The sequence below is a fragment of the Ostrinia nubilalis genome, chromosome 18 (genome assembly GCF_963855985.1).
Source record: "Ostrinia nubilalis chromosome 18, ilOstNubi1.1, whole genome shotgun sequence".
Classification (NCBI taxonomy): domain Eukaryota; kingdom Metazoa; phylum Arthropoda; class Insecta; order Lepidoptera; family Crambidae; genus Ostrinia; species Ostrinia nubilalis.
In genome coordinates this window covers 11829037-11852042 of record NC_087105.1, presented here as the reverse complement: position 1 = coordinate 11852042, position 23006 = coordinate 11829037, and the positions used below count along the sequence as shown (strand labels likewise).

The following is a 23006-nucleotide window of genomic DNA, read 5'->3' as shown; positions in this document are numbered from 1 at the left end:
AGATGTAAGTCAAGAAAGCACCTCTATAAAAAAGCGAAACGTCAAGTAGGGTATTCGTACGTTCTTATTCTATTCTATTTAATTCTCGACTCAAGAGATAAAGGCTAAATTCCGATTTCCAATGCTTTTGAAAACGCATATTGTGAAACACCCGTTAGATCTAAAATGCTTAGAATCTAGCACTCCCACTCACCGGTCCATCTACATTTTGTAGAGCGTGCATTTAGGATTACGTCGATCCGCTTAGCTCAGCGCCTACGAGATTCGCTCCAGACGCTCTGGAAACTTCCAGGCCATTCCATTTGGCAGCCGCCGGCCTAGACCAGGCTTTATGCGTTCAAGCGAGAATATGCAGATGCTTTTAACGTCCGTGGAATTGCCAATATCTATGTCCAGCTATGCAGAAGAAAAGGGATACGTTTTCCTTTTGTGCTTGTGATGCTTCTTTTATTGGCTATTCCTACTATGTTCCGATCTTGAGTTGTGTTCTCGACTCATCTAGCGTCTATAACTTTAGTCGCCTGGCTAGATAAAAGCTACCACAGTAATTCAAGTTGCTACATACAATCTATGCTTGAGTAATCCTTACGACAAAATATATTTTGTATTAATTTGGCACTACTATAAATACAATTCGGGAAATTGGAACATCTACTGCTCTCTGTAGTAGCATTTACATGAAAGTTAATATGTGTAAGACAATTTTAATTCCATATTCCTAAACTCCTAAATGTATATTGTTCATAATAAGTAACTGAGGTGAGCTTAGCCTACATTTTGCATTTACGCTACTCGCCCACGGATTTATCCGTGAGTCTAGTCCAGGCTTTATCTAGGCGAAGAAATACTGGAGGCGTTTTATATCTCAGCGTAAATGGGGTATTAAAGTAAAGTATCTTTCGCTGCGATTCAGAGCCATTGATTTGTAAATGCGAAGCTTTTCACCAACTACGATATCGGATTTACGTTGCTCTTTGGTTCTGCAACCGTCGGTGTAAAGTTTATGAAACTGATATTTTATGGAATGGAATATGGAAATCATGTTCAGCAGTGGACGTCCTGACTGAAAATGATGATGATAATAATGACATCGATCTTTTGAAAAGCGCTACAAGTGTAGTGGCAAAGATACCAAGCAGAAAAAGTAAGCATTTCAATTTATAAGAATAGATTCGTTAAATAACAAGTAAAAGTCTTATTTTTGATAGAAATCAACAGCGTTGTAAGTTGTAATGTTCAGACGCATAAAAATATCTTATAGCCATATTTAGATACCAAATATGATATGATATGATATTAGATGGCGTGGGCCTTTAAAAACATCGTCCCTAACTCCCTACAATGACGCACAAGCCCGTCCGAAAACCCAACAAGTATTTAAGATTCCGTCTGGCCTCTCGAACCAGCCCTCTAGGTCCTTTGTTTTTCTAACTTTTATTAAATCAATTTTGCTGAGCCTGTAACAAATATTGGATGTGTTGGGAGAGTTTTGCGTTGAGTTTGCGATTTTGTCCGCCATGCGACGTAACATTGTTTTTGAAGAATACAAAGTGGCCACTTGTGTTATGAAAGTCACATAAAAGATATTATGGAGCTTTATATCCTTCGCCCATATGTTAGAAATAAAGCTTGTGTTATATGAGAAGTGAGGTGATAATTTAACAGCCATGGTACCTACAACATATTAATTTCACGTGCATGCTTCTGCATAGTAAATTAGCTAGAGAGAATGGCGCTATAAATTGTTGGCTTCGTTCATTTATTATTGGAGAGAAGTATTTTCCTATCTGCTCTGACTTTAAACATATTAGAGCTGTTTAAAGTCTAAAAAGTAATAAAAGCTTTAACGCCTTTTTTATTATTATAGATAGCATTGCCCAATGTTTCTTAGAACTGAAGTCAAATAAAAATATACGCCAAATGCTTTATTCGCCTTGACCTTGACAACGCGTATCAAATGATGGAGCATTCAGAAACCGATGTCTGGAATAAATGTTACGATCTTGAAGAGTATCTTTTTCTTTTTTTGTTGTTATTAAAGTTTACGACTATCGTTAAATTGAATAGATATCATATGGAGGACTAATATTATACCAACTCTAGATTGTGAGGTTAAAAGATGCCTTATAACTTATACCTCTATTGGTAGGTATAAGTAACAAAGTGAGATCTTTGGTTGTCCTCAACATCGAAATAATTCGCGGACTACTTTGCATCGGAAGATCAACGCTTAGGGGAATACCCTGAAATTATTAAACTAACGTCCAATTAACTGTTTCTGAAGTCTGAAAAACCGCCTAAATCCAACATCAGATAATGGGACACTTAAATAGGACAATGATACCCAATTTAATCAAAAGGAACCAATTTCGTAATCGGCATCACGGATTAATGTGATCGAAAAGATATTGTTTATGCTCTCGCTAATATCAGCATTTAGACATAACATACTTTGCAAAATCATTTGATTATGCATGCATTCTATGTAAGGCTATCGTCAATTGGTCTCCCCGATGGAATCGCCGGGTACCAGTCAATTAAAACAGACAGCTGTACTCTATAAGGCTATGGAGATATTTTATTCCTTTCACGATCTACAGCTGAACAATGTTATTGTTAAGAGTAGGCGCACATCGTTGATTTTTAGTTGGCCGATAGTTGTGCCCGATTTTAATTTGTATGTGTATCGGCCAAATCGAATCGGCGTAGTGTGCGCACTCCCATACATGCCCATACTGATCAACTGCCCGACTAAACTATCGGCCGACAAAAAATCAACGGTGTGCGCCTACTCTAATAGATTATGGAATCAAAATAAATCTAATTTGAGAAATAGCCTTAGTTAGCAGGTTCAGTATTTTTTCTCTTTTGATCGTATTAAACCTCACCCTGAGGTATTCACCCTTAAGCAACCTTGTGTGTATAATAGAGGTGGGCGCCACGCCGGCGCGCCGCCGCCGCCGCGAATTTTTTCACGCCGCCGCCGCCGGCGACCAGCTGTCGGCGCGCCGATACTGATACTGTGCAAACTATTTGAAATTTATTCCTCTCCAATACTGTACTAATTTGTGTTTTAAACGCAGAAGAACTATTTTTTTATTAAGTTGAGCGGCTATTCTAGTTCAATAAAGTCCTAGTATCACTGCGACCGGTACCGATCTATTGTGATCGCCGCTATTTTCCTTACAGTTCGCCTCCGAGTCCTGAATCCATCAGGAATTACAGTATCTTTTGGGGGGCGATATGTTTTACATCTTGTGGGCTTAGGATGTGTTTGCCCAGGTGTAAGCTCCGCTTGCGCATCAAAGGTCCGCAGTCCGTGAGAATGTGTAGTGGCGTTTCATCTGCCTCTTGGCACATCCTGCACATTCTTGATTCGGACAGTCCCATAGTGGACAAGTGCTTGTTTAAGCTGCTGTGTTCAGTGAAGGCTCGAACTAAGATGCGTTTTTGATCCTACTCAGTCCTATGATCTGCTTAGAGCATTTTTGGTCATAAGCTTTTATAAGAGCTTTGGAATGAGTTAATCCTAGCGTGTCTGACCATGCCTTAAAGGATTTGTTTAAATAGATGTTCTCCAGGGTCATTCGAGCGAGACTTTTGGGAATGCCACAAAAGGGTTCTGGACCATATTGTGTTCCCTCCGCTCCCGCTCTGGCCAGTTCGTCGGCATTTTCATTTTCCACGATTCCTGCGTGAACTGGAACCCATCTCATCGTTACTCTGTTACGTTTTCCTAGGGTATTCAGTCGACTCATGCAGTTTTCTACCAACTTTGAGGTGATTAAGTTGGAGTTTAAGGCCATCAGCGCGGCCTGACTGTCTGAGTTAATGTAAATTATGTGGTTGGTATAATTTTTTCGCAGGTTAGCTTCCGCACATTCAATAATGGCGTAGACTTCTGAAAGATAGAGGCAAAACCCAGGCTTTGAGATAGCATAATTTAAGCTTCGGCTGCTCTCCATACATGCCAAAGCCTACGTTAGGGCCCATTTATGACCCATCAGTAAACCATATAACAGAAGAACTAACTATAATATTTATTCTTTAATGCCATATAAATTGGTACACAAGGCGAACTTAATGCCATTGATATAATATGTTCTAATAATTGATTGAAAATCAAAATTATCTTTATTTGTTTAGCTTTAGACTAATTATTAAATTAGTACTTGCAAATCGTCAAATGCTCTTAAGGAGCCTATACATATCTCATTCTTTTTTTGCCCTACCAGCGCTTCGAGACAAACATTTGTCAAGTGCTGAGAAGAAGCGCCGCAACAAACTCAGTCACCACTGTCTGAATAACTTAATACTAAGTATATTAACAGTTAATCAAGTACATTATTCAAGTTACTGCTTGGTCTAGTAAATAATTGATCGCGAGAGGCGCCGGGCCCTCTTGCTGTCAAGAAAAAAATCCCCGCCTTCGTCTGGCAGATAACCCACACTATTGGACTATACTTTAAGCGAATCACTCACACAGAGATTGGCAAATATGTCTCGGAATGCAAATGGGAACCACAACCTCTGGAAGGCAACAAAGTACCTCCCTCAAAGTGTTCTCCGCTTATTAGGTCCGGTAATACATGAGTGCGAACTGACAAGAAAAATCTCAGACCTTTGCTACATGACAAGCCGGTTTATTTAAACCCATTGACACGGATAATCCAAAAAATTCACAATTCAATTAAAATAAAATAAGATCAAGCATCGGACTTGATCCGAGACTTGCAGCTATGCCTGCCTTTGATTCCTACTGATGATGATGATTCATCCGACCGATTTCGGTCATGGTGATCACTTCGACTTAGCTGTCTTAGCGGCGCTGGTGCGCCCAAATATGGGTATCCTTCCGTTTGGCCAAATTACTTTTCGCCAAATTTCACTTCGCAAACAACTTATCGCCAAAGTTTCATTTCCCAAATAAACTTTTAGCAACTGTACTTTTCGCAACTAATTCATTTGGTCAAATTAACATTTGGCCAAATTTTACTTGGCAAATGTTTATATAGCAAATGTTTTATTTTGCCAAATATTATATCCCAAATAATTTGCTTGGTCAAATTGACACTTCACATACTTACGAGTACCCACCGTTACCCACAAATCAAAGCATAAGGCACATGGTCATGGTTTTCACAATAATTTTATGTAAAACAGAGAGATTGCAGAAAATAGTATGGTTGCAGAAAGTAGGTATTGTAGAAAATAGTAGGTTAGGTTAGGTTAGAACAGTGACCAGCGGCCGCCGAGCGCTAGAATCATCTCTATTGCTAATGAATCATTTGGAAATTTCGATAAAATAGAATGAAATATGAAAATTTATTTAGAAAAAATTTTATATTAACTACCCACTAAACAAAATAATAACCACAAGCTAATTTGTATTCCATTCTATGCACCAATCAAATTGTTTTGTAAATAGTTTATCGTGAAATATTTTTGCCAAATGAAACATTTGGCAAAACATACTTTGCCAAACAATAATTTGCTAAACAATAATATGCCAAAAACGACATTTGCGAATTAAAAGTTTGCAATAAGTTGTTTTGCCAAATGAGAATTTGCCAAATGAAAATTTGCGAAACGTTGTTTGCGATGTGATAATTTGGGAAACGTTTTTTGGCCAAACATTAGTAATCCCCAAATATGGCTTACATAGCCGATCTTCGCGGCAAACTCCTCGCACATTGAGAGTAATTACCCGTCGCCAACATAATTATAGTGAATGGCGGCAGATGGACGGGATTTACATCATCGCGTTTTGCGTCGAGTTCAGTTGTGTACTGCTCGTTGAATTCGCGGACTCGCTTCTACACAACACAATCTCCCGCCATTCTAGGTGCTGTGCTACCAAACCTTCCCATTGTGATTTGAGAAAGCTCATTTTGCATCTTTTCGTATGCTGCTTTTGGATATCTTTGTACTTGACTATATGAGGAGTTGACCGCCATGACAAAATCTTCTCTTTTTAGCAGCAGAGCTGGAGTACCCCAGGACTCTGTACTTGGTCCGATACTCTATAACATCTACTAGTAAAGTAGCCCAGACACCAGAAAGCTGCGGCATTCCTCAAATGTAACTGTGATCTTAGAGTGACTAGACTGTTGCAATGTCAGCTGCTTGGCTGACCAAGTGGCGCATGTAATTAAGCCCCGAAGTCTCACCATATTATCATTTAAGACGTGAAACTTATCCTCCGGCCAATCTAGACCTCGACACATTGCTGCAATCAACCTGCATTAAAATCCTGGACCGTAGGATGACATGGAAAGACCATAAACATAAATAAAATAGAACTGAATATAATATTCCACCGACAGTCAGCTAATCCAACATTAACTATGTGCCTCCAAAGAGCTCAAAAATACATGTTAAGGGTCCTTTTATCGGCACATTGGTACGCTCGCCTTTAGGAAATACACGAGAACCTGATCTCAGCCAAACCCGCTATCCAAATATCAAAGTATCTATGATCAAGAGAGCTAATTTACTAGGGTAAACCACTGCTTTAGTGGCTCAAACCCCAACTAACTGCAAATCACCTGATTAGTCTTGACGACAGATACTAAAAAAGCAGATTAAAAAAAAACCTAATAAACAAAGGTCAAACAAGGTCACGCCGCCGACGCCGCCGCCGCCGAGGTCAAAAAGTCGGCGCGCCGCCGCCGGCCAATTTTATATCGGCGCCCACCTCTAGTGTATAAATCTAATTTCACGGAGTTGGTTTGAAAATGACAACAGTTCTTCAAAATTAAAAACACTGAGCTCATCTTGCACGAAATTAATTTCATTTGAACTAATAGCAAACAAGCGTGCGGTCCTTGTGAAATTCGGTCGCTTTGCCCTTTCAAGTCGGGGGAGAAAATCTCATTAGGCGAAAAAAGAACTGAGGTATTAACTGAGTTATAAAAATTCGTCGACTTTGAAAATCTTTTCCGAATATTTTTTGGGGAAAGAATTTTACAAGGAATGTTTATCAACTGTTTCAAATGAAAGGCAAAAATGTTTTAGCCGAAGGCCTTCTACAGCGGACTTCCCCGGACGGGCGGACATTGTTACGGGACAAAACTGTTCCGTCCTGGCATTTGTGTGAGGCCCTAATAAGGGACAGCTGGGAGTTCTGTGCCGTAACAATACGGATGATTGTGCCTTTCGTCGCTAAAAGGTTATTTCTGAATGACTTGAATAGAGCAAGATTCTATCGATGTTATTAACGTTTATTTTTTTGGCAGCATATGCCTAATGCCTATGCTTGGAAAAAAGTATCTCCTGAATTTCGCTCTTATTTTTTGAAGCAATTTCATTATGTTACAATGTTACATAATGCCAGATAAGGGAATAGACGTTAGATTAGCTAGACGCTACAGCTTAGGTAGGTACAGTTAAGATGACTGACATTAACTCCCAACTGTCTGGGTTGTTTTTAATTGACGGTCAATCTGTAGATCCTACACAGGAGTTGCAGCGTTGGGAACGAGAGCTGCGAATAGTCTCGTCCCAACTGTCGTTGACAGACAAACATAAACTTCACGAATTCAAACTAGTTCCGTCTCCTTTTTGCGAGTGTTCCACTGATGATGTCAGTCATGAGCAGTCTGCCCATCATATCTTGTGGGAGTGTGATCTTTGGAAACATGAACGTGATATAATGCTTAATTCAATACAACATACATATGTTTCCGCAATTTATTACACCGATCTTGTCGCGACAAGGAAAAATTTCCGTGCTTTTAAGCGATTTTGTGAAAAATATTATTGGCAGGTAGTTGCTAATTGCTCATAAGATAGGCCCCCTTAATTTAATTTATTGTCCGTGGTGCATAATCTTTTCTTAAAGGTTTTAAACCTTTGTCACCTGTCATCCGCTTTGCAATGGAGGGAAGTCGAACCTTAATTTCGAACTCCTCCTATGTTCTTCTGATTAATTTCGTTGCGGGTCCAATGACAGTTTAACTTTCCCCCGGGACAAACTTGACCTTCATTGGTTGGGTTTTTGTGGCGGTCAGGTCAGGGCAGCTGTAGATCCTGGCTACACAGGAGTTGCAGTGGTGGGAACGAGAGGTGGGAATAGTCCCGTTGTCGTTGACAGACACTTCTTAGGTAATATGCATAGGTGTTTAGGTAACAATCAGATGTACTTACTTCCGTATTATTTGTATTCTTCAGTATTTAAAATGCTTTCTCTGCTTGTCCCCAGGCTATGCACACTGCGCGTCACACGTCTCCGAGTATGCGGCGCGCTCGGCGAGGCGGGCGGCGGCGCGGCGGGCGGCGCGGGCGCAGGCGCGGTCATCTTAGCAGCGCGGATGCACAGCAGCAAGCGTACGCTGCGCTCAAATGATATTGCCGTGCCGCCGCTGGATGTGGAGCTGGATTTGTGCTTCTCGCTACAGTACCCGCACTTCGTCAAAAGGGATGGGAACAGGTCAGTGTCTTTCTACGTATCTTTTAAGCCTAAGCGTGACAGGTAAAAGTGCCGGCGGCGCGTCATACTGGCCGCGAGGATGCACAGCAGCAAGCGTACGCTGCGCTCAAATGATATTGCCGTGCCGCCGCTGGATGTGGAGCTGGATTTATGCTTCTCGCTACAGTATCCGCACTTCGTCAAAAGGGATGGGAATAGGTCAGTGTCTTTCTACGTATCTTTAAAGCCCAAGCGTGACAGGTACTCCGGATGGCGTTAGCGCCGGTGCGGTTGGGCGCCGGCGCGCGGTCATACATGGCCGCGAGAATGCATCGTAGCAAACGTACTCTGCGCTCAAGTGATATAGCTGTGCAGCCGCTGGAAGTAGAGTTAGACCAGCTCCATTTGCTCAAGCACGATCGGAACAGTGTCTTGAAACTAACCTTTTGAAATCTGAAAGAGACAAAATTGTAGAGCTATAAAGACGTTAACGCAGCGCCTGCATAAAGGTAAAAGCTATTTTTATTTTGATAATAAAACTGTTTTTCTCCTTGTGCTCATAAATGCTATGAGGTTTGGCTCCCTGCCCTCATTCAATTAAGATATCCATTCCGATCGCTCGCAATAAAAAATCGTTTATTTACGCATGACTAGGATTACCAAATCAATAAAACAAAACCGGACATTTATTACGCACTTTCATAAATAATTCCCTTTTTATTATTAGCTGGCATAGTTACCAAACTTCTCAAAAAGGGCACAACTGAGTGTTTCTTTTTTAATCCAAATTCAGCAAGATCAACGATAGAACTCTTACTTTTCCGGAAAACTCCGAAAGTGTGGTGTCCCTATGCTTGACCGATTACAATGTACTCTTTCGTTTTACGATACGTAATCTGGAATATTCTGTCGCTAGTGGCCGAGGCCAGGATTTACGGCCACTTTGAGGGCCTCCGCCGTTTATCGTCGATCCAAGTTCAACTAATACAAGTTTAAGATCCTGACCTTGGGAAGATGTTTTGTATCATCATGAGACAGGGTTACAAGGCAAGATGTCAGTTGGATGAAGTCAAGATGAGTTGCACAAGGTGGATAAGCCATTGTAGACTATCTAGACCACGGTCTAGAATGTTTTCTAGATCAAGGAGCCTTTGGTTCTGCTCTGATCAGAATCGCTGATGCGGCTGATGCTAATTCATGTAAAATATATGTATGTACTACCTAAACCCTGGCTCTGTTAAGGGATGTGTTAAAAACGATGGAGTGGACTGTATTAGATGGATAGGCCTGCCGGTGGTGATTATAGGTATGCTAGAAGCAAGGAAACTCCAAAAAAGGGCCAAAACAGTAGGTATATTGCAGCTCAAAACATAAACACGAGAGAGTACAAAAGCAACTTCAAAAATCCTAAAACAATATTAAAAAAAAGTAAAAAACCATAAACAATTATTAAAAAAGGATTGCTGGCCAAACTGCCAGCAACAGGATGCTTGTGCTTCTTCTCAGCTCGTCACGAAGCGCTGGTAGGAAAAAGATTCTAACTTGTAAAGGTCCCTTAAGGTGGATCGATGACCTTATAACGGTAGCAGGAAGTCGCTGAATACAGACCGCCACCAACCGGTTATTATTTAGAGGGAGGCCTATGTTCAGCAGTGGACATCCTAGATAGCATCCTCCTTGGGACTTAGGTAGGTAAACAATAATCCATAAAATGTAATGTACAATGTGTCCATGTTAATATTGACTGTACTTAATTTTATTCTGAGCATCTACTCGGAGTTTGAATGTTTGTTTTTGAACACATGTCTCCAGCGCGTTAAGAATGCGGGTAGACATCATAAACCGTATGTCTGAAATAATTTAGCGCCGTTTTAATGGTTACTATACGCCGTAAATGTTATATTGCCTGTTCCGATATTTATTGCCATGCTTCGGATACGAATACCTAAAAGAATGATACCAAGAATTGATTTTCAGGTAACGATAACGTTAAAGATATTTCTAGAATCAATACTTGTAAAAACAATTTCTAGTGTCTCAAGTGTAGAATTTGATCATGCATATTTTTTCGAAGGACCTAATCTTATACTCTTCGCGTTAATTTGCGATATTGCTACTCGTACACCTTATTGTATTACTAAACATCATTATGAGCTTCGAAGGTTAATTTCATCACTAAGCCAACGGCCCTAATTACTCCCTAAGGATTCTAAGTTCTCCCCATAGGCTCTTCGAGTTTAATTGCGATAGGCTTAATGAACCTCAATGCATTATTCAAAGACTATAGAAACAGCGGAATACAGTTTCTTGCCACTGAAAATGTTATTTATGAAGTCTCTTACAATGCAGCCCGCCGAATAGATAAGGGGGCGTCCATTAATTACGTGAGACGTTTAGGGGGGTGAGGGGGTCAAGAAAAATATCACTAAATCTCACGTTGGGGAGAGGGGGGGGTCTCGACAAATATCACGTAATTTTTTTCAGCGAGAAAATTGCGAGAAAACTGGGTTACTTTAAATTAAAAAATAAATATATTTTAAGATAATTAAATGATAAATTATTCAATTTTTCATTCTAAACCGTCTAACAATAAAGAAATTAGAAGAAACAGTTTTTTTAATATTAAATCCTAATCGTAGCTTAGATATTACCATTTTACATTGCAAATATTATGTATTTTAAGAAATCTCACGTGAGATTGTGGGGAGGGCGAGAGGGTCTGGAAAAATCTCACCAAATCTCACCAAGGGGGCGGGGGGGTTGAAAAATTGCAAAAATTGTCTCACGTAATTAATGGACGCCCCCTAATCTCCTATAAACAAAGGCGGACATGGTATGCAAAATTTAAATTTCCAATCGAAAGTTCCAGTCCATCCCCCTATTGTCTTGTATTTGTATTCATTAGAAAGCGACGAGTTTCTCTGAGCTGGTATTATTCAGTGCCAAAGTTTAGCAAATCTTGTTATGAAGCATTTGAGTTTGTCCCTCCAGAAATAAACTTTATGTCGATGGGATAAATACCTAATCTATCTATCTATATAAATAAAAATGAATTAATGTTCGTTAGTCTGATTAAAACTCGAGAACGGCTGGGCCGATTGAGCTGATTTTGGTTTTAAAATGTTTGTCGTAGTCCAGGGTAGGTCTAAACGGTGAGAAAATACGCGCGCGATATTGTTTTTCTGTGACAGACAAAATTCCACGCGGGCGAAGCCGCGGGCGGAAAGCTAGTTTAAGCAGGCCTGGCTCACTCCGCGCGGTACATCCGATAATTACCTACAGCGAAGCGCCCCGCCGCACAGTGGTCTGAAAATGAAGCTCCCATACCATAGAAACTTAATGTCAGAAATTAATAAATAAAAATATGTATTGTGTTTAGTATACCTCCCTTTGTTTTACTAATATAGTATGAAGGGTATGAGTAGCTCCATGTGTGAGAAAAAAAATATTTTATTTTTTTTTGTATGGAAAAAAACACTTAAAGTGGATTTTTTTTAAACTGAATAGAACTGAAGGGCTGGTACTCACATGAGCTATTGCACCATACATGGCGATCAAGATGACATACAATTCTTGTGCCGTTGGGTGCCGCTTTGCACGTAGCAAGCTTTGGAAATTTTGAATTTTCGGTAGGTGATCTTTCAAGTCTATGATGTTATTTTATGAAGTTATTAACCGCTTTCAATACGAGAATAATATGTAAATTAATACTCATATACTAGGAATATACTAGGGATATTTTTAAATAATTTTTATTTTGAAAATATAAAAAAATAAAAAGTTTAATCATTGAATGAAGTAACCAACCAGTTGGTTGACATTGTTGTTAGTTACTAACCTGCTACTAGTTACTAACCACTGACATTGTTATTAGTTACTAACCTGCTAATGACGTTTTAATGAAAATAATAGAAATCAATATTGATTAAATAAACAACCTTAAAAAGTTCGATTTTTAACTTCAAAAACTAAACAAATCGAACTGCCTAATATGCCCATAGAATTTATTTATTTATTTATTTATTAGGTATATACTACAGTTGACAATCGAGTTTTGTTAGTAGATACTTAAGTACACATGGTTAGTAGTTAAGAGCTAGATTGACAACCTAATTGTATACACACAGCATGATGAATAGCGACACAGAGTATAACAATATTAAATTATAAAGCAATAAAGTAATTTAAAGTTAAAGTTTCCGTTCTACATTACAATTCTAATTTTTTAAGTTAGTAAGATTTTTTAAGTTAAATGTAATTCTACAAGAATTACATTTAACTTAAAAAATCGAACTGCCTAATAGGCCAATAGAATTACATTTGAAATCGGAAATAATTCCTACAAAAGATTTTATTGTTTTAAGGGCTTCATTTGTTACCCATTAAGACTATCCTAAATGGCAATGCCAGATTTTGTATGGAAGGTGGCGTCTTTTTTTTTTCGCGCTGCTATCGACCAAACTTTGTTTTTTGATTACAAAATAGTGTAATAAACCAAACTTACTATGACATGTATACCTCTAAACTCAGTCTGAACTGAGTTACGAGCGTTAGAAGTTTGAAGATTGACATACTAGATTTGCTTTTTGCGCGCAAGTTTTGTAAGAAATTGCAACAAAAAAAAACGCCAATTTCCGGCATTGTCTTTTTCGACTTCGACGGAGTTGTGCAGGTTGTGTTTAAGTGGTAGGGCCCCCGAAAAGGGCGTTTTTTCGGTTTTACGGTTATATCGCGTAAAGGACTTACCCTATCAAAAACTGGTCTTCATGACGGTTGAAGGGCATTTAATCCTGCATTGAATAAGACTAAATTCATATGGTTTGGACAAATCGTTCACGTGCTTATCTTCGAAAAAGTACAAAATGTACGTATAATTAATGAACCTCTCTACGTCCAATGGCTCGTCACTCGCAGGCTCTAAAGCCTTGTAAAGGGCCGACTCAACCAGTTTAACCCTGTCAAGGCTTAAGAGCTGGATGTACCTATCCTTGTTCGTCCCAGCCATTCCTTAACTGCGGTTACTGCACCTCTTCCTTGCACTCTCCTGAACAACTCTGTGTTACCAGGCATCGATTAGCCAACGGTATGGAATGGCTGGGACGAACAAGGATAGGCGCATCCAGCTCGTAAGCCTTGACAGGGTTACACTGGTTGAGGCGGTCCTTTTCAAAACTTGGAATCCTGCGGGTATCGAGCCATTGGACGTGGAGAGGATCATTAATTATACGTACATTTTGTACTTTTTCGAAAAAAAGCACGAGAACGGTTTGTCCAAAACATATGAATTTAGTCTTATTAAATGCCCTTCAACCGTCATTAAGACCAGTTTTTGATAGGGTAAGTCCTTTACGCGATATAACCGTAAAACCGAAAAAACCCCCCTTTCGGGGGCCCCCACCACTTAAGCACAACTCCGTCGAAGTAGAAAATTTAGGATAGTCTTAATGGGTAACAAATGAAGCCATTAAAACAATAAAATCTTTTGTAGGAATTATTTCCGATTTCAAATGTAATTCTATTGGCCTATTAGGCACTTCGATTTTTTAAGTTGTTTATTTAATCAATATTTATTTATATTATTTTCATTAAAACGACATTAGCAGGTTAGTAACTAATAACAATGTCAGTGGTTAGTAACTAGTAGCAGGTTAGTAACTAATAACAATGTCAACCAACTGGTTGGTTACTTCATTCAATGATTAAACTTTTTATTTTTTTATATTTTCAAAATAAAAATTATTTAAAAATATTCCTAGTATATTCCTAGTATATGAGTATTAATTTACATACTATTCTCGTATTGAAAGCGGTTAATAACTTCATAAAATAACATCAAAGACTTGAAATATCACCTACCGAAAATTCAAAATTTCCAAAGCTTGCTACGTGCAAAGCGGCACCCATCGGCACAAGAATTGTATGTCATCTTGATCGCCATGTATGGTGCAATAGCTCATGTGAGTACCAGCCCTTCAGTTCTATTCAGTTTAAAAAAAATCCACTTTAAGTGTTTTTTTCCATACAAAAAAAAAAAAAATATTTTTTTTCTCACACATGGAGCTACTCATACCCTTCATACTATATTAGTAAAACAAAGGGAGGTATACTAAACACAATGCATATTTTTATTTATTAATTTCTGACATTAAGTTTCTATGGTATGGGAGCTTCATTTTCAGACCACTGTGCGCCGGCGGGTATTATATCAGTCGAGTGTCACGCGCGCGCCCGTCAGGACGCTGGCGTGCGTTGTAGTATATGATTATAATTCTATGATCGAAGTATTATTTAAAAATGGACATAAAGAGAAAGAAATATTGTGCGGCGTTCGGGTGTTTAAATTTGAAAAGTAATCTACCGGATTCATCTTTTTTTTCGCTTCCCAAAGATGCTGAAAGGTATGTTGGCCAAGTGGGTAATCAATAATTCTTAGGATAGTATAGGAACCTAACCTACTATGACTACTGCTCAGAATGCGTCACTGCTGGACAAAGGCCTCTCCAAAGGTTTTCCATAATGAATGCATACTTACCTACATACGTACCTCACTACAAATAAGTAGATTAATATTTTTTCACTAGACAGCAACCCTAACAGCGTAAGAAGAGTTCAGAGGCACGCGATAGAAAGAGACAAAACTTGTAGGTGAATAAAATTGTAGGTACGTAGTGCTGTGCGAGCTGAATTCCACTGTATCGCGTCGTAGCAAGACTCGCATTTATTTAAATCGTCTTGCGGAGTAATCCTTCTGTACCTGTACTATTACTTATTCTGTGGTTTAAGATAGATTTTACTTGTTACCACGGCTCTGTGAATAGCAGTCTAGCAAGATATGAGTATTAATCGACTTACATTGAGTCAGATCTTTGATCAAACAAACCCCTTAAGACTGGAGGGTACGTTTATTCTAGTTTAACTCCCTCTATCACAAAATAACGTGACCTTTAGGGTGACAGTGTTATCGAGAGCAAGCCCATCAAATTAAACAAAACTTTAGATTGTTGCGACCACGACTATAATAGCTTTAACTTCTAACTAATTAGTTAGCATTCATTGGCATTCATTTAGCTGATATATTGGCTATAAAGAAGTAGCATCACTGAAAATGATCAGCAGATGAGAAAATTTAGACTGTAAAATGCGCAGAAAGCTTTTTAGTCAGCTGCAATATAATTAATATTTTATTTATCACGAAAATCTTTTCGTTCCTTTTATGCGAGCTTCGATAGATCCATCCATTTGTTTATAAGCTTAACCCATAAACCATTCTCATAAGTCCAAAGAAGTGTTCAAAGGAGCATGAATGATGCGCAGTTTCGTACTCACGTTTAATATTTACGACCATCCTGCCTCTCCGGTCTTGACATAGAGTTTCCGTGAACTAATAGTGGCAGTCTGCAGGAATGGCTTGGAAATTTCAGGAATGTTGTACATTTACCTAGCAATAAAGACATTGTCTTAAGATAGTAGCTACATTATGTGCTGCAACATAAACATAGTCATGCACTTTGTATTATTTATTATACAGTGCTGTGTCATAATTATCAAAAGCTTCACATTTTCATGGGACTGCGGCGAATAGATGGAGAAAATCAATATTTACATCGATAAAAGAATTCAGGTTCTGGTTTCAGGAGTAGCTTATCTCTTAGCCATTATATACCGGTTTTTATTATTGCAAAGTTAGATTTAATACGTTATTTCCTGATCTTGATCCTACTTACGTTTATATCTCCACGGGAAGCAAGTGGCGAAGTAATGGCCAGTTTTATGGTCTCATTTTGTTCCAAGTCGTTTAGCCTGAGGGATGGCTTAGGCCAGGTCTGCGTTTCTATTGCAGACTTATTTATAGACTTCATTTAGGTTTAATGCTCCAGTGGCAGTGTTTCAAAGGGATTTATTGTGGCTAGAATTAAATTGTATTGAATTACTAGAGATTGAAACGGTAATCTCAAATGATATACGGACTATAATCATGAGAAATTCAATGTCGTTTTAGGAGGACCATCCAGCATTTGTACCTAGTCCTTTTAAAAAGACGATGTTTCGTTTCACTTACCGCACACCTTTATCAACTGAAGTCGCGGGATCCTATCTAGGTGGGGGCATGTGTAAAAAAATAAAAACATCGTAGAATATAGAAATTCTTATGTATGAGGTTTATAGAAAGTGGAATATAATTATTGACTTATTTCAGTACTTCACAGTATGAGGCTTATATCGAAAACCGAATACGAGTACCTATAATTTTTGAATTATTTCAGATCTCCGCATCCTATAACGTAATTCTGGGAACAAGTCATGTTTATGATAATAAGTCGCTAATATGAACGAAAGCAGGCAGATTATTGCGCTATTATGGTAATGCCCCAAATTGTCGAGGCGATCTCACGGTTGTAAACCACCCGGTACGTTCAGGGCTGTCATCTGCCAAGTACCAAGTGTCCCAAATAACGTCGTATATAAAAAATAAGGGCATATGAGACTTTAGCGTCAGGTATAGTCACTATTCGCTTGATAATCTGCACATACCTACTATACCTTACAGAGAAGTCGAGTATCGACTAGTATCGATTTAAAAATTATTCAGCAAGATTAATTCGCTTCAGCCAAATGACATTTGCTGCTGAACAAAGGCCTCCCCAAGGATTTCACAGCAACCGGTCCTGCCCTTTACGCGTCTACTTAGGTGCTTAGACAGATCGTCGGTCCACCCAGTGGGAGGTAAGAGGAGGCTGAGATGGAGATACTAAAAAACTTCTAACACCTTACTGTGTGTAAGTAAACCTAAGTTAAATTATTAAATATCACAAGATAATAATATTCTCCACAAATACAGACTGACAACAATATTATCTTGGTTTTGTGAAAACCTGTCCGTTAAACTTGAAATTTAGGCTTTCAGTTTCAGTGTTGCGGTTAGGATTTACGGACGCTTGGCCGGACAAATTAAACGGTCCGGGCTGTCCGGATGATAGCCTTTATCTCTGTCCAAAGTTATTTGTAAGCGTTTGTTAAATCGCTCGGCATTAATTGTTTGTTCGCTGGCTCAGGATCCTTCGCTAGTGGGGCTCAAAACTTTTGCGGACTTTATACATGAAAGCTTTGAAGATTGTTTGAAAAAGCGCCAGCCATTTTGTAATTTTCTTTTGTTTGTGACCGTTCTACATAAAAAATATCTCCTTATTAAAATAGATGCCTACTTACACAGGGATTAAACACAAGCTACGTTTTGTGTAGAAATACTTAGTAGATATTATTTTAAAACAGGGTTCAACGGGTTAAATGCCTATTTCTATATTAAAATGTTGATGCCTTTGTTGTTTATCTTCACTTGATTTCAGTAATCTATTCTAATTATGTATTCTACCCATAAATAACTTAATGAAAAGCCTCATACCAAGCTCGTAAACAATTGGCAACCCTATGTACTCTGCTTGCTTTAACTTAATTATCTTGCGTGTTGTTTCTGATCAGACTTTATTAACGTTACGATCGTTATTAGACATAATAAATACAAATATCCGGCGAAAATTGAAAGTTATTGTCTAAAACAATTGTTTGTTGAGCCTACTGTGTGTAGCAAAAGTAATCAAAAACGGAGTTTTTAGTCTAAGAGTAGGCGCACACCGTTGATTTTTCGTCGGCCGATAGTTTAGTCGGGCAGTTTATCAGTATAGGAATGTATGGGAGTGCGCACACTACGCCGATTCGATTTGGCCGATTCTTCATACAAATTAAAATCGGGCACAACTATCGGCCAACTAAAAATCAACGGTGTGCGCCTACTCTAAGTAATTTGTGTGGGCTAGCCTAAGTAGACTTTAACATGCGATCAAGCTCAGCTCAAATTATCGTGTCAGGAAATTACTTCATGCTTCCCCATAGTGAATTATTTAAAGAAACCTTACACTATGCCTCGACAAATCACGGATATGATGGGGCAATTAAAGCACTTCTCATGAAAACATTGTACATAATTCCTAATGATGCAGGCACTTCATCGTCGAATCATTTAGTTTCTTTCACTGCAGGATCATCATCATCATCATCATCATCATCATCATCATCTCAGCCATAGTCGTCCACTGCTGAACATAGGCCTCCCTCAATGCTTTCCATGCTGCCCGCAGGCTCGAGGATGACTGCAGGATCAAGATATTCTAATTTACCAGAGGCAAATGGAGGACTTGGCCTACCCTCCCTTGGTCAGACGGGTTGGAGAGGCGTAGACGGAGTGATGTACTTGTTTATTAACGTTTTTATTTTCTATTTCAGGCTGCAGATCATGCTCCAGAGACGTAAGAAGTACAAAAACCGCACGATCCTAGGATACAAGACTCTGGCTGAAGGTGTCATAAGGATGGACCAGGTAATAAAAATACTTTTACAAGACATTGCACAGATGTGGTTATCAATTTGGAGGGGTGAACAGATAGAGGGGTTTACGACAATTTAATTTTAACCTTTGAAGTAAATAGTAACACTTTTACACGTCATCACCGATGCGGTGATTGGGTTTTAAATATTTTAACGAGATATCTGACACTAATGACATGCTGTTTAAATTTTAAATCCATCATTGTCTTATAAAACAGTCGTCACAGCGATTTGTATTTGTAGCTATGTGTCTATTCTTCATTTGAGAAGTTATCTAATAAATCTTATTACATTTTCATCCATATAACATCCAGAAACTCACCTATGGAAAAAGCTTATTATAATCTCAGAATACATGATAGGATCTCTCCTTTTGAGCCAAAAATTAATTTACGTTCATATAATGCCGAGTCACGTCTTAAAAGCCTTCGATATTGTAAAGCTGCTAGGGCGAACTTGCAATGAATCGTTTTCAATTTCGAAGTAATGGCAGACAGGGTGTGCACGGCTAGGTGTATCAATTGAATCAACATTAAGCACTTTAACTAATTATGTTAACTGCTAATATAATGTAACCGCAATGAGGAAGCTTTTGGTTTTCATCTCACCTGATGGAAATTGATGATCAGGCCAAAGGTGGAAGAGAGCTTCACCCGGAATCCTCAACATAGTAAGGCTATCGCCTCCAGCTGCTGGAACACAACAATGCTATTAACATTGTTGTTTAATTATAGCGACAGTATAATATCGTAGATCGTATACTAGTAATTATTAGGTGGTAGTAATTATAAGGGCTACCTTTTCATTTTTATTATTTACTATATTTTGACGTTCAAAAGTGACACTTGTGGTCTAAACATGGAGTTTTGTCTGTTTTCGAACAGGGCGGTAGGCAAGAAATTTGATCAATGTAGTTAGTTACTGATCTGAGAATCTGGTCAATTTAGTTACTGATGTACTGTTTCATTATACTTCTAGGTTTGCGTCAGTCATGCATGAGGCTACATTTACTATCAATAGCACACGAGTACAAGTACCTACCCATAGTCTGTCCCCAAATATGTATCAATTGTGATAGCAATTAACCTAGTCCTTGTAAATTAAATAAACGTAAACGCCCTCGTACATGTTAAGGTAATTAGTGAATCAGCCAATTATGACGTCCTCTCGGTGGTTAAATTTGTGTTTCCTCTCATTAAGGATGCAAATGACATTTAGTGGCATACTGTCACTTAGATTAGTATTGAAAAGGTAAGCCAAATTAAGCCTTCTGAATTAAAAAGCGAGAGTACTATTTAGTAACGCTACTAAGGGAGCCTCGTTCTGTAGTTGACTGATTTAAGCTGAAATAATGAAGCATGCCAGCTGATTTTTACTGCAGGATGTAGCGTCGTTAAGACTTGAGAGATTCTATTATTTTATCATTTTATTTGCTGTCAGTTGATTCTTATTGTTACTTGCTACAATAAATATCAAAACATTTTTGCATAAAAGGCTCTACTTTGTTATTTCTAGAAGTTCCGATATGTTTACCAAAACTATAATCTAAAATATTATCGTACCTAATTTTACTCGATTCCTACCAAACGACAGACACCTTTTTAATGTTTTCACGACATGATTGCTAGAGTCGAACATTTTCTCAGTGCCTCTATTCCATACTTTCTCCTGTCAAATAAATACGTCTACACCTAATTAAGACGTAGGCGAGCAAGTTTATTTGATATAGATCCTTAACTACTAACTGTGACGGTGTTAAATGACAATATCAATATCCGAGCCTTAAAATAACGTTGAAGTAAATTATATGAAGCGTCTAATTAGTGCCGAAGGGGAGACGTTGATTAAACGCTTTCTCTTATTTTTAGATCATGACATAAAATCCATTTGAGTAGGTAAAGTTTCCTAATAGGAAACTTTATCAGAAATCTTAATCTGATATTCTGTGTGGATTCGAAGCGAAGTTATTTGGAGTGAAATGGAGTCACTGATCTGCCATGTTGGCAATGATGGCCTTTTACCTTACAGTTATTGAATTAACGTAACGTTATTGAATTATTTTCGACAAAGCTGAAATATGTATGTGTGTGTAGACAATGAGCTTTACGCTGCGGAGCTTGCTGTGAACAGAAGAGAGGCTCTTCCAGCACCAGTTAAAGAAGACTGTTATTTTTCTCTTCCTTAAGTACTTGACACTATAGGAGTCCATAGTTTGAGACCCGTTGTTATTCTTTTTCCTATTGTGTAACTTTGACTGGACCGAAGATCTGGTGAAGGTCGCGGGAGGTGCCTGGATGCGAGCGGCGCAGGACCAGCCTTTGTGGAAATCCTTGGGGGAAACCTTTGTCCAGCAGTGGACGTCTTTCGGCTGAAACGAACGAAGGAACGAACTTTGACTGATGTATTTTTACGTTTTTAGGTGCTGCAGCGTTCAATGGACATGGAGCTGGAGCTGACCGGCGTCGGCGGCAAGGTGGGCGCGGCGGCCGGGCAGCCGGTGGCCCGACTCAGCATCACCGGGCTCGCCTCCACGCCGGTGGACCACGACACCAAGAACAACAACACTCTGCTCATCACCGGTGAGTGACAGCCGGTGACCGGCGCCGGCAGGGGGCATGGCAGCCGGGCAGCCGGTGGCCCGGCTCAGCATCACCGGGCTCGCCTCCACGCCGGTGAACCACGACACCAAGAACAACAACACTGCTCATCACCGATGAGTGACAGCTGAGTGACCGGCGGCGGCAGGGGGCGTGGCGGCCGGGCAGCCGGTGGCCCGGCTCAGCATCACTGGGCTCGCCTCCACGCCGGTGGACCACGACACCAAGAACAACAACACGCTGCTTATCACCGGTGAGTGACGGCTGAGTGACCGGCGGCGGCAGGAGGCGCGGCGGCCGGGCAGCCGGTGGCCCGGCTCAGCATCACTGGGCTCGCCTCCACGCCAGTTGACCACGACACCAAGAACAACAACACTCTGCTCATCACCGGTGAGTGACAGCTGAGTGACCGGCGGCGGCAGGGGGCGTGGCGGCCGGGCAGCCGGTGGCCCGGCTCAGCTTCACCGGGCTCGCCTCCACGCCGGTGGACCACGACACTAAGAACAACAACACTCTGCTCATCACCGGTGAGTGACAGCTGAGTGACCGGCGGCGGCAGGGGGCGTGGCGGCCGGGCAGCCGGTGGCCCGGCTCAGCATCACCGGGCTCGCTTCCACGCCAGTGGACCACGACACCAAGAACAACAACACTCTGCTCATCACCGGTGAGTAACGGTCGGTGACCGGCGGCGGCAGGGGGCGCGGCGGCCCGGCTCAGCATCACCGATGTTAACGTCAGGATAGACGAAAGCGACGCTGCAGTCCAGATCCAGTATTTTACAAACGCCATTTTTGACCGCAACACTCACTTAAAACGAGGTTTGTGCACGATTGCTGGCACACTTTCTATCCAGTGGTTTAATTACTAGCGCCGTCATTGCCTTCCCCCTGATATTATTTCATGATCAGACGAGTGTGACGCTATGAAATGGCAAGTTGTATGTAGATGGTTTACTAGCACCATCCTCGCATTTATCCCAAAAAGTCTACTAGCGTTAGCATCCGGCTTCGCTTCGCCCGCGTGAATATCACACAAAGACTACTATAGAAATACATACCAGTACAAGAAGTTAACAACAAGCAACTGTTAACTGTTAGCATAGGCGCAGACCACCAACTTTTAGTTGGCCGATAGTTGGGCCCGATTCTAATTTGTGTGAAGAATCGGCCGATACCAAATCGGTGTAATGTGCGCACTTTCATACATGCCCATACTCATTAACAGCCCGACTCAACTATCAGCCAACTAAAAGTCAGTGGTTTACGCCTAGGTTTACCTAAGCAGGTTTAGGTAGGTTTAAGCGCTAGATCCATAACAACAATCAACTGTTAAACTGTCAATTACCAATTGACCTTTGACTTTTCCCCTTCCAGAGCGAGGGTACTCCGACGAGGAGGAGGAGGGCGAGTTCAGCTCGGTGGAGGAGGCCGACGAGGTGACGTACGGTGCGCAGGCGCGTCGTCGCGCGCACAGGCAGCTCGCCTTCAACAAGGCGGACCTGTCTTACACTAAGGTTGGTTTTGCTGATGGTAAATGCTACTAAACTATAGTCTGGTCTGCGAGCACGTAGAATTTTGTCCAATGACCCCAAGCTAATATAATTACGCGCGAGCGATAAG

At 40.1% G+C, this 23006-nt stretch overlaps 1 protein-coding gene across 1 annotated transcript in view; it reads left to right on the top strand.

Moving 5' to 3' along the window:
- LOC135080902 (phosphofurin acidic cluster sorting protein 1) overlaps nt 1-23006 on the top strand; it is a 203123-nt gene that overhangs the window by 145240 nt on the left and 34877 nt on the right. Inside the window, exons 2-5 of the mRNA XM_063975632.1 lie at nt 8204-8431; nt 18689-18782; nt 21210-21369; nt 22761-22900. Of these exons, the coding sequence (XP_063831702.1) occupies nt 8204-8431; nt 18689-18782; nt 21210-21369; nt 22761-22900 (622 nt within the window). The remainder of the gene's footprint in view (nt 1-8203; nt 8432-18688; nt 18783-21209; nt 21370-22760; nt 22901-23006) is intronic.